General features: G+C 39.3%; 1 protein-coding gene across 12 annotated transcripts in view; it reads right to left on the bottom strand.

Moving 5' to 3' along the window:
• robo2 (roundabout, axon guidance receptor, homolog 2 (Drosophila)) overlaps positions 1-12407 on the bottom strand; it is a 489160-nt gene that overhangs the window by 223010 nt on the left and 253743 nt on the right. The window contains exon 1 of one of the 12 annotated variants that reach the window (XM_051129116.1): positions 6381-7096. The exons of 10 other annotated variants lie outside the window; for them this stretch is intronic. In XM_051129116.1, the coding sequence (XP_050985073.1) occupies positions 6381-6438 (58 nt within the window). In that variant the 5' untranslated portion in view covers positions 6439-7096. Of the gene's footprint in view, positions 1-6380; positions 7097-12407 lie in introns of those variants that run through there. One more of the 12 variants, XM_051129122.1, reaches the window with a different exon arrangement.

The raw sequence follows: 12407 nt of genomic DNA, 5'->3' as shown, positions 1-12407 counted from the left end.
ATGAGATGAAATCTTGAATCTAAACATACAATCCTGATTCCAATACTAAGCGTATATAATTAAATGTAAACACAACACAGGATTGAAACCCAATTTTATCTACAATTAAGACTTGGAACGTAAATCCAAAATTCTGAATCAAAACCCAGATCTATCCAGCCAAACCAATTTCTAAACCTCAGTAAGTCTCAGCTTTCAACTGTGAATTTAAATCTGACTAAAAAAACACTGAAGTTAAATATACTACTCTAAATGTAAACTTATACTGTAATTTAGACCGTTAAGTGGACTTAACTTCATAAGTGTTGTGCAACAACCCTGAATCAAATTCTACGATCCCCAAAGATTGATATCTAACTTCAGCTAAACTATGAATTGAAATCTTGAATCTAAATGTACAATCTTGATTCCAAACTGAGTGTATGCAATTAAATGTAAACACAAATCTGAACACAACATGGAATTGAAATCCAATTTTATCTACAGTTAAGACCTGGAATGTGAATCTAAAATCCTGAATCAAAACCAAATCTATCCAGCCATACCAGTTTCTAAACCTCAGTAAATCTCAGCTTCCAACTGTGAATCTAAATCAGACTGAAAAAACATTGAATTTAAATATACTACCCTATATCTAAACCTATAATTAAGACTGTTAAGTGGACTTAACTTCACAAGTGTTGTCCAACAACCCTAAATCACAATCTACAATCGTCAATTCAACTTCAGCTAAACTTTGAGATGAAATCTTGAATCTAAATCTACAATCCAGATTCCAAGAATTACTATTTACAATTAAATGTAAACAATTTGAACACAAGGAACTGAAACCCAGTTTCATCTACAATGATCTACAATCCAAAATTTCTGAATCAAAACCCAAATCTATCCCGTCAAAACCAGTTTCTAAACCTCAGCAAGTTTCAGCTTTCAATTGTGATTCTAAATTGGTCAGAAAAACCACTGAATTTAAATATACTATCCTAAATCTAAACCTATAATTTAGTCTGTTAAGTGGACTTCACAAGTGTTGTACAGCAACCCTAAAGGTCAACTTTCAAAGCTCTTTCTAATCCTGGCTGAATCTAACCTTGCCTCAAACTCATAACACAAAGTTCCTAGTTCAGCAAAGTTATAAAATCTCCTCAGTGAAACTTTCTCCGTTATAATCAAAAGGCCTGGTCTCGCGCACGCTGCGGGCGGTCCGAAGCGCAGCAGTCAGCGCGTGCCGTGATGCATGAGAGTGAAGGTGGCAGCGTGGAAGATTTTATACACTGCCCTGCACTGCTCTTCTCTGCATTACTGCCCTGACGCGCATGACGGATGCGCTTTGGAGTGCCGGGCAGTCTCTCTGTCTTCAGCTGCTCCACTGTGGCTGAGCCTCATCCATTTTCATGACCGGCAGAGCTGCTTTTAATCTCACTGTCTTCTCCGCAGTGTCTCATACGTATCAGGCACAGACTGGAGCGAGTCCCAGACCAAAGGGAAAAACCACAGCTCTGGGATTTGATTATTCTGAAAAAATAGCGTTAGCTGAATTTCATTTAAATTCTTTATCCGGGCTTTACCACGCTCTGTGTGTGTGCGTTCCTCTTATCTGTTTGTGTTATGTTGTGTTGAGTCATTCAGCCTTGACACAGATCCCTTCTTATCTAAGAGCTGCCGAGAGACAACTAAACGAGGGCAAGGTGAAGCCAACGGATGAAAGAGCAAATGACACTTTCTCAAACATGACTTTGTGGACTGAAGAAGTCAGTGGATTGTACAAACTGTGTTCGGTCGAGTCTGTTGACTGTCAAATGGAGAGAAAGATAAAGGCCGGGCCGCTATCTCCAAAGAACAATCTCTAGCCAGAGAAATTGTCCCTAATACTTATCGCACTGTAGTTTCCTTTCTGACTGGCAGTCTGGGACTAGGAAACTAGGGAATGTGTGTGCCCATTGTTTCACTAAAGGGAAATCTGACAAATGAATTGGCTCAACAAGTCCAGATTTCTTTAGTATTTTTGATAATTTAGACAGTTTTCAACTGGTCAGATTAGGAGACCAAGTTGGCCAGGCTGGGAAACCATCTACAACTAGCAATCTTCAACTTCTAAGAGTACAGTAGCATACATCAAAGTTAACAGATAGTAAAAGTCTGAAAACTGATTTCACTGGTCCTTTAAATAAAAAAAGGCTTTTTAGGAAACAATCCATATGCATCTTGCAACTCAACAGTGTTACCACTGAGCACACGTGCTGAGCGAAGGGTTTACATTATGTATAACTGATCTTGTCATCAAGTCCAGGGGAATTTTGTTTCTTGGAAAGAATACAACCACAACAGAGGGTTTTGCACATTGTCCCTAGTCATTTAAGTTTTGAACTGGAACTACCTTGTCAAATAAGGTCCATGATCAAACTAAGAATTAAACTGTGGGGAAACACCTCACAGCAAAAGGAAAGCGACTAAGTTCCAACGGTTAGCTTGAAGGACTAAGAGGCAAAATTAGGCATCAAGTCATTTTCTAATCTAAAGAACAATGAAACATTTAAAGAAAGAACACGGTCCTTGCTTCGAGTCTTACGTCACCGCATCCTCTTTCTAGAAAATGTCATAGGCATGCTTGACTGAGAGCGAGCCAAGCAGATGAAAACGCCTTGGTCTCATCCCCCCGAAGCTCTTTTCCAACTCTAATGTATATAATCTCCTCACTTTGTGCTGCTTGTGACATTTCCATTGAGAGAAACTGCTAAAATACGGCTACTCCACTGCATCGCATTCCCGATTCAACAGCCGCCTTTAAATGTCATTCATCCACTCTCACATTTACAGCCATCGGTGGTGCGAATCAACAAAATTACTGTCAACAAAAACTGTGAACGAGAGAAATACATCTTGTTCTTTTTCTGTCGCACTTCCAGAGGCTGAGTTTGGCTTTGACGTAGCGTTTGTTGCTTGCATAGGAAGTAATTATCAATTATAAGACAGATTTGGCTGATCCTCAGAGGAGGAAGAGGCAGGTTTAGAGTGTTTGAGTGATACTCTAAGTATAGCAGTAGCGGTGTAATACTATCCAGCCTCCCATGCTGAGATACTCAATGCTCTTACTGCCTGATACTACAACAATGTCAGCAAAGTGCCCACACGCTGACCCCCGACTTTAACCCTCATTATAGATTCTCTACACCCTCCACTCATCCTCTTCTCTCTCGCTTCAGCTATCCGTCACATTCTTTCTCCGAGAGCCCATCCTTGTTTTAATCTGAGCGCTAAACTGAGAAACAGTCACACATCCTCACATGCACAAACACTCCCTGACTCCAGTGTGGCTGCTTTGTGGTTTCAAGCCGCGTACGCGTCATTACCACAGGCCTCTCTTCGAAAATGAGGCACAATTACGACAGAGATGCATTACTGCCTAGCCAACTAGTGCAGAACAATTCCATTTAAACCTAGCTTTTATGACGTCTCATTCACAAAGACCCTACCTCGCAACTGCAAGTTTAATTACAGATCACATTCAATTATGTTGAGCCTGTTCATGTAATTGGTACTATCAAACACACTAAGAAAAACTAAACACATGTTGCTCCATAGCAAAAGACACAAGTAATCTTACATGCATCTCTACCAGATCTTCACATCTCAAATTAAAGTCAAAAACTGTGCTCAGACACCAAAGTTTGCAATCAGAAGTCTTCAGGAGAAATAAAGCATAGTATTTTTTATGAGATATAGGAGCAACCTCTGAGCAATGAAAGGTTTTGTTGCAAATGTATTACCTACAGTTACATATTTCTCCTTGCCTCTTTCAGTCTCGACTTGCAGACACACATACACTCTAGTCTGGGTTTTAGTTTCCCCTGACGGTGCAGAACTGAAGCTTCAGTGTGCAGACGGATACAGCGGCGGCGTCAGAGCAGATCCACGAGGGACTGCTGGCAGGCAGGTGCACGTCTCCTCACCTCCACCAGGGGAGCTTGGGAGTGGGGCATCGTCTTGTTCTCTGCTCTCGGTTATCAACACACTACTAAAAGAAGCAAAGTTAACCAAGGGATCAGACCCTGAGTAACAGCAGAAAACTGGGACGTGGGAACATGGGGACAAGAGCATTGAGCCTACAGCTTCAAGGACAAAATACTGTAGGAAAGAGTAAACACTTCTGCTATACTGCATTATATAAAACCAAGGTTTTTACATTCTAAACTGAAAGGAGTACACCCTAAGACTTTTAAATGGTCCAATCGGACTGACACAATCGCTTAGGATCTTCCAAACTAAAATAAAACTTCTCAGTCTTACATACTAGCTGCATCAAATCGACATCAAAACAAGAACCTCACATTTGTCACATTCTCTCTATCTCTAAGCCCAAAAAACTCTTTTCGCCCAAGTCTCCATTCCTACCCCTCCCATCTCGTGCAGCATTAATCACCCCAGCCCTGAACAGAACCAAATGACTACGGTCATTCAAGCTCAGAACAGCTTTGTTACAAACACAGCCTTTTCTGAATGCACCTCCACAGCCTTTTTTGTCTGCTTGGAGAGGGCTGCTCCTCAAACCCGGCTCCTCCTTCCACCAGAACGGCCGGATTACCTCTCACAGACCAGTTGGACTGGGAGAGAGGAGGGTTATGGGGCAAACGGTTCGCCCGGGGTGATTCATGGGCTCTTCTAGAAAAACCTACACCCCTCTTACCCTCCAAAAACTAAGGGCCATGCCTTCAATCGGCGCCTAGCAACCAGCAGCTGGGGCGCAACAGAAATGGGGAGTTTCAGAGCTGAATTGCGCTAGACTACTAGGCTCCATGGTAGATACAGGGACAAAAACAGGAGACAAACAGCAAGACAAGTGCAGAAGCTGGAAGGACAATAGCAGGAGCTGTAGCCTGACTCAGCCCCTCATCCGTCACTGTAACATCTACCGGCCTTATTCTCTTTAAAGAGCTCAAACAAAAACCCAAGCAAACACGGTTAAGTGCGAAACGAGGCTTTTGGACAAAGGCGCTCTTGACACAGCTAATGTAATGTGTGTGTGACTGTCTCAAAGACAAATATGAACTGTTCATGTCACAAAAAGGCTCAAAATACAACCCACGTCAACTTCTAGTGCACTTTGCCTTATCTAAACATACCGACACTATAATTAAGTATTCATTTTATTCTCTTAAGATACAGATTTAATGGCTGGACACACCAAGTAATTGGTTTCACATCATTAACGATATCTTCATTAGCAATTAATTAAAAGCTAACAAGTGTTCATTGTCCATTATTCATCTAGTTGCATTATATGACAGATTATGTATCAGAAGTGATTGGCTTTCCAAGCTCCATTACGATGTTGATCTATAAGAATCAAAAATTATATATCAAAGACTACAAGATAGACAGTAGTGATTGGCTTTTCAAACTCTTGATCTTGATCTATACAACAAAACTGAGCAGTTTAGGCAACTTAGGGAATGCAGGGCAAAGACACAAACAGATGTGGGAAAAGAAAAATATGCTGTTTCAAATATTACATAAATCATAAGCCTCTGTGGGTTTTACAGGAATAATAATCCTTATGTAATATTTTAAAAAGCAGAACGGGCTAAGCAAGAGGGTTTAATGAAACCAAACATAGACATATCAGAAGACACAACTAATAACACCAGTTCAGAAGTTAATATCCATACTGAAAGCTCTTCAGAATACAGGTTCATACTCTTGGACTGATTAAACACCTCATTCTGGGTCATGTTTGTACATCCATTTCTTTGCAAAATAACAATCCAAATGGTTTAAAATAACCTAAAATGATCGGTTTGCCATTCTGCAACCCTATGTTTCTCATTTGGGGTCTATATGTGCAATCTTGCGCCACGCCTTGCGCATCCACTGGAGCTTTTCACAGCAGGTGTCACCCCACATTCTGAGACTAGCGCGACTGTGGCACCTGCTGTGGAAAGCACTAGTTGGTACCTAACCACACCGCTTCAACGCTGGAGTTATAGCTAAATATAAACTACACCATAAGTTTAAAACATTGTATGACAAATCACAGCAAACAAGCATTTTTCTACTTCCAAGTACAAATAATTATAAATAAAGAAACATATGCGCAGCAACATTCTTATTCGGCGTAAAACTAGGCTAACTACTATTTACTTTGCCAGAAAATGCCTAAAATAAAACCCCGCGCTCCTACTGTATAATAAAAATAATTTTGCTGTAAATGCATTGTCGTATCCACAAAATAAATAAATAAATATAAACGAAGGAAAACTCCTTAAGGGTTTAAATAAAGTTAAATTACGCACTTAGCAGAGTAGCCTAATACGTAAACCACAAAGTCTTAAAACTCCAAAGCGAAAGCTTTCTATTAGAACGGAACATAAACAGTAACTCACCATCCACTTGGTTAAAGTATACTAATCCACAGAGTAAAAGGTGTGTTAGAGGACTCATTCTGTCATAGTCCACATCCACTCCACACCTCAGTTCTCAAACACTGGACAAGTTTCTCCTCTTTTAGTATTTGGAGTATGTAGGAACTCTCAGTAGCCGCTCAGATCCAGATGAAATGCCAGATGAGTATTCGCTGGGCTCATGGTGTCTTTCTGGATGAGGAATGAGATCCAAGCGCACCAGTGAGGACTGAGCTAGTGTCTGTCAGCCCGTGGGTTACACTACCATGCCTTATACCAGCTTTTGATTTCTGTCCTAACGGGACTAAAAAAAAAAAACAGCAGAAGCGAGCACGCGTAAAGACAGATGCGGATCTGTCCAAATGCGCGTGGAAATGTTGCGCGCTCCGGTTCCTCCAAAAGCTTCTGAAGCACCTTACAGATCGCTTCCACGATCCTTTAAAGTGTAAATATGCCTTCTCGTTTCATTACACTCTTAACTCCGAGTCCAGAAAGCCCGTTTCAAAGTTCCGTGGCGCGCCGTTAAATCCAGCGTAAATCGGTCGGGGTGGCGCTGGCCCCGTGCGATCGCTCGCTGTGAATCTACAGCAGAGTGAATGTGATCAGTCTTGGGAAGGGCGAGAGCTCCGCAGCGCTCCTACAGCTCCATAACTGACACCCCTGTGCGCACAGCTCCCGGGCCGAGCCAAGACTGACGCTCATGCTAGAGGAGGAAACAGCGAGGGGGAGGAGAGCGGGAGGAGTGGAGGAGGAGGAGGAGGAGGAGGAGGAGGATGCTGTGGGCAGAGGTGGCTGGGGAGCGCTCAAAGCTTCTCTCCGATCTTGGCTCACAGCTTTCCATGGTGTTATCCACAAAGTTGACCCAAAGCGCCACACGAACGGCGCCACACCAATCGAAAAGACAGTAGGATCACCAATCATTTACAATATCAATAATGTTTAATACTATATATGAACACTATATAAAATAAATATATATAAAATGTTATTTTTTGAGTTATTGTTGCAATTTTAATTGGACTTTGTTTCTTATTTAAATGTGTAATGACTGCTAAATCTGTGATTTGTAAAATATATTTATATTGGTTTCTTCTTTAAATGAATTTAGATAGATAGATAGATAGACAGACAGACAGATAGATAGATAGATAGATAGATAGATAGATAGATAGATAGATAGACAGGCAGATAGATAGATAGATAGATAGATAGATAGACAGACAGATAAGCGGAAGACCACCGTTTACTGAAACATTATCTTCCAGCGTCAGTGTCTAAGACTGTATAATTGGTTTCATTAAAATTTGATGGGCTGTCCTGCATTAGGTGGATAATACTGAGGAGGTCAAACACACAAATCTCATTTCCTGAAAGGGAATTAACTTACACACTGACGTTAAATGTAATTTTGATGGGCAATATGTATGTCATTGCTTTGCATTATTAAACCAAATAAATTCAGTTTTTTTTTTCTCCATAACCTTCACTTGATGTTATTTTGGCGGGTTTGGTTAAGAATTCTTATTTTAAATTTAATTTGAGAGCGAGTGTCAGGCAGGGTGAATAAATGCTGTGAAATGTGCCGCAGCTCAACCGCGCAGGAGCACGGGCTTGTGTCTGAATCTCCATCCGAGCGTGGACGCACTGGATGCCGCCTGGCTGCTTTAATCCACCGGCGTTATGTGGACGAATCTTTAGCGCCCCCTAATGGTTACAGTAAAACGCAAGGATGAACCAAACAAAGACCTCTGAGCAGGACTAATTTCCAAGATTGTTAACCCTAAAAAGATAAATTTTAAACAAGCAAACTAAAGGAGGCACAAAGTATCAATACAATGCAATATTCAGATCAATATGGGGTGTTCAGTTTACGTATACATACAGTCATATTTTTGACCTTAGACCGCAAAACCAGTCATAAGAGTCAATTTTTTGAAATTGAGATTTATACATCATTTGAATACATAAGCTTGCCATTGATATATGGTTTGCTAGGATAGAAATCTGGAATCTGAGGGTGCAAAAATATTAATATTGAGAAAAATGCTTTTAAAGTTGTCCAAATGCCGTTCTTAGCTATGTATATTACTAATCAAAAAATAAGTTTTATGGTAAGAAATTTACAAAATATCTTAATGGAACACGATCCTTCCTTAATATCCTAATGATTTTTGGCATAAAAGAAAAATTGATAATTTTTGGATATTGCTACAAATATACCTGTACTTATGACTGGTTTTGTGGTCCAGCATATTTATAATAATTTGAGAACCTTTCACACACATTTGAGAACCACAATTTACACTTTGATATTCACAGTTACATTCATCTAGTAAATCATGCAAAATTTTCGAAAAGGCAAATCTATTTGCCACCAGCCCATTTCAGCATAGTATAAAAAAAGTTCTAGAATAATTTTATATTTTACAATTTTTTTGTACACCTTAGTTTTGCAGTTACAAGAAATAAAATCACTATTGTGACATAATCATAATTACTTTTTTATTAAATCATTAACTGAATTTAATTTTCCAGATAAGAAATTTCACACTTTTTCCCCACCAAAACTGCCACAGAGCACATCATCTCTGATTTATCCTAGTTCTAGTTAAAAAGTGTGTCGTGTAATTGAATTCAAGCATATCCAGAATAAAAGATGCTTTGAATTCGGCGTGAAACCTTGAATCAATAGCAGTCCAACCTGAGGCACTGGGGCCGATAAAAGCCAACCTGTAAAATCATCAAACAAGGCCTGACTCCTCAGAAGAGCGGTTGGACTTGTGCAGGCAACGCAGGGGCCGGATTCCCTGCGCGAGCGGGACGCTGGAATCCCCCGCTTTCAAACTGATTTCTGACATCAAAGTAAAATAAAAGCCCTTCTGTGGAAATCATTCAAAAACAGACACTTAAAAACAAATATCTGTTCTTCTCTCATCCCCTTCTTTCAACTGCTCTCGGTCACACTCCAAACTCCTGCTGCATTTCTCTTTCTCTCTCTCCCTCTCTCTCTCTCTCTCTCACATACACACACACCTTTGCAGTGTCATCACAGTGCTTCTTTTAAAAAAGAGGGCTCTCAGTAGGTACATAATGATAGCTTTGACTCGCAGAAGCATTTTCCACCTCTTCTGTTTGTTTGTGAGGCGACATGTTGGAGCTTGCGAGGTTTTTGCTGCTGCAACATTTAGTTTGCGGCGAGTGCCGTCAACAAGCTAGATCCAGCAATCTTCTTGATAGTTTAATCCATGCGTGTGAGCCTCACGATGAATGTGAATTCATTATGCCTTTGTCGTTTCAACCACTAGCAATGCAGGTAGCTGCTTTAGAATGAGGCGCCATTGAATTGCTCCTATGATATGAGGTCACATTTCAATTGTATGAACATACAGGGAATGAAAAGGCACAAAGTTCAAAACTTGGGCACCCTGTTAGACAATAATGCGTCTTTCTATGACTACTACTATTTGAGCACATTTGTTGGGGAAAGGTGTGGTACTACTTTTTTTTACGTCATCAATTTTACTTGAAGGACAAAATTTTAGAAAAGAAAAGAATTATAGTTTTGCTTAAAGTCTCTTTTGCTTGCCAAGGCTGCATTTATTCTCTCTCTCTCTCTCTCTCTATATATATATATATATATGGATAGATAGATAGATAGATAGATATATTAGGGCTGTTAGTCGATTAAAATGTTTAATCTAATTAATCACAAAATAAATTTGACTGCCTGTGAAAATACCATATTTTATGACAAAATATTGTTTAAAGCTATTTTTGTGTTGTGTATGAAGTATGAAGTAGACATTACAAATTGTAGCTTCAAAAAAAATATTTTATTTGATTCAACATACTGTAGAATTTATTACACACAAACATTTAGCCTGCAACGGAAACTATGAAACATAAAAGAAGATAATTTAAGAAACTGTATCAGTATTTTTGTTCGTACGATGAAAGTCATTGGTAACCAAAACAGCTTTGTTACCAACATTCTTCAAAACACCTTCTTTCATGTTCCACAAAAGAAAAGTTTGAAATGACATGAGGGTACATGATGACAGAATTAAATTTTTTTTGGTGACCTATCCCTTTGATGTTTTTTATTTTTATTCTTCTTATTATTTTTCTTCTTCTTCTTCTTCTTCTTCTTCTTCTTATTATTATTATTATTAAATGAAATGATACTCTGAATAAGAAACTAAATCTGCCAGCAAGTGGCGGTACATGTCTATATGAGTCATTCATTTGACTCGTTCAAACGGCTGATTCATTTAGGAATAAAGTAAATGGCTCTCTGAATCATTGATTCACACGGTTCGTTCAAAACGCGGATTCATTCAGAAACTAAACACAGCTTTATTGCTAAGAGATGTGCAACAAGTCTGCTATGGCTTCAAAGGTAATATGTTCTCTGCAAAAATGAGCAAAAACAATACTGTGTTTAAAATACAACACAATATCAACTTCTTATTTATTGAACTGTTTGAATAAAATCACATTTAAACTCGTGATAGATTGGCAAAATCAGCATTTGTTTTGCACCAGTATCTTGAATTTTAGGGCATAACTGCATGTGTGGAAGTTGTTGTCCTGTATCACATTTGTCAACAGCCAACTATATGAAATATAAGATGAGGTACATGTCTGGGGGCGGGGCCAGTGCGTTAAATGCGTTAAAATATTTTAATCGTATCATTTTTCATAACTAATTAATAAAATTATGGCGTTAAACTGACTATAAAAAAAACGATATATATAAACAAAAATATATACGTTTATTATATATAAACTTAAAAAGTGAGAGATGCTGCGTAATAACACTTTATAAATAACAACAGCAGAAAGGAAAAACTTTTAAAAATTCAACTTGAATGGAACAGAGTAGAGGAAAAAAAAAATATTTCTTCCAGAGGCACATTCTGTTGTGTGCATGTTCAGCGGTGTTTATGTACAGTAAACCAATCTAAAAAGTACAGCAGGCCCAAGTGGCATCGCACACTGAGAATGCTGTTATACACATCCATAAACAATGCATGTCTCTGCTTTACAGCTAGATGAAAGAACTCGATTTCTCCCTCCATATCTCAATCTCCCTCTTGTTATATATCTCCATTCTAAATCTATCCACTGTATCCCTGTATCTTGAAAGGTAGCCTTGTCCCCGTAGGGTGCTAAATATTGGCTGAAAGTGGATTTATTTTAATTAAAAAGTAGAGATGTTTACCCAAGCCTGAGAGACACTCTAGAACCAGACGGTGGAGTGGGGGTGACCAAAGAAAGTGTACGACTAAAGAATTTAACGTATAGGCATCACCTCTTACATGCATACCGTTTTTCATAGTGACATATTAATCTACAACCACAACAAAAGCACATTATCCTCAATTCAGCCACAATTATTAAAGGAAGTGTGCAGTAAAATGGTGAAATTTCATGTGGACTTACTCATGATTTTGTGTTTATGGTTTATATGGCTGAAAGCGTTCGCATTAATTCCGTTAGCCAACCAATCAAACCAAAGAGGCATAAAACAAAATGAAACGTATTATGCGTTCGCATTACATTGAATGTTGAAAATGCAAATTGCCTCAACAAAGGCTTTCAAAAGATCTTAAAAGCAGCAAAATTACAGCACGCTGTCAATCACGAGAAATAACCCGAGATTAGCATTCATATGGTTGAATAAAATCTTCGCTATTACAAGGGCACACTTTTCATCCGAGCTCTGCTGAAGGCAAACACACTCACGCACGTGAACAAAACCACCTCCCACATCAAATTATCCCTCCTTTCCTCTCACCGTGCCCTTCTCTCCATCATCTCCCACGCCACAATGCCCACCAGTGCTCCATCACATGCTCCAGACCTTCGTTTGTTTCCACCTAAACCAATCAAGCGCCTATTGCTGTCAACTCATTTGGCCAATTACGCCTGTGTAATCTGATCAACTCAAATCATCTATCAGGACCCTCCACCGGTTTTTGTCTGCGGACCATCTGGTGAGGGAAC

This window comes from Labeo rohita, chromosome 15 (assembly GCF_022985175.1).
Source record: "Labeo rohita strain BAU-BD-2019 chromosome 15, IGBB_LRoh.1.0, whole genome shotgun sequence".
Classification (NCBI taxonomy): Eukaryota; Metazoa; Chordata; class Actinopteri; order Cypriniformes; family Cyprinidae; genus Labeo; species Labeo rohita.
Note: the sequence above shows the minus strand (reverse complement) of the source record. Positions and strands in the feature narration are given on the sequence as shown.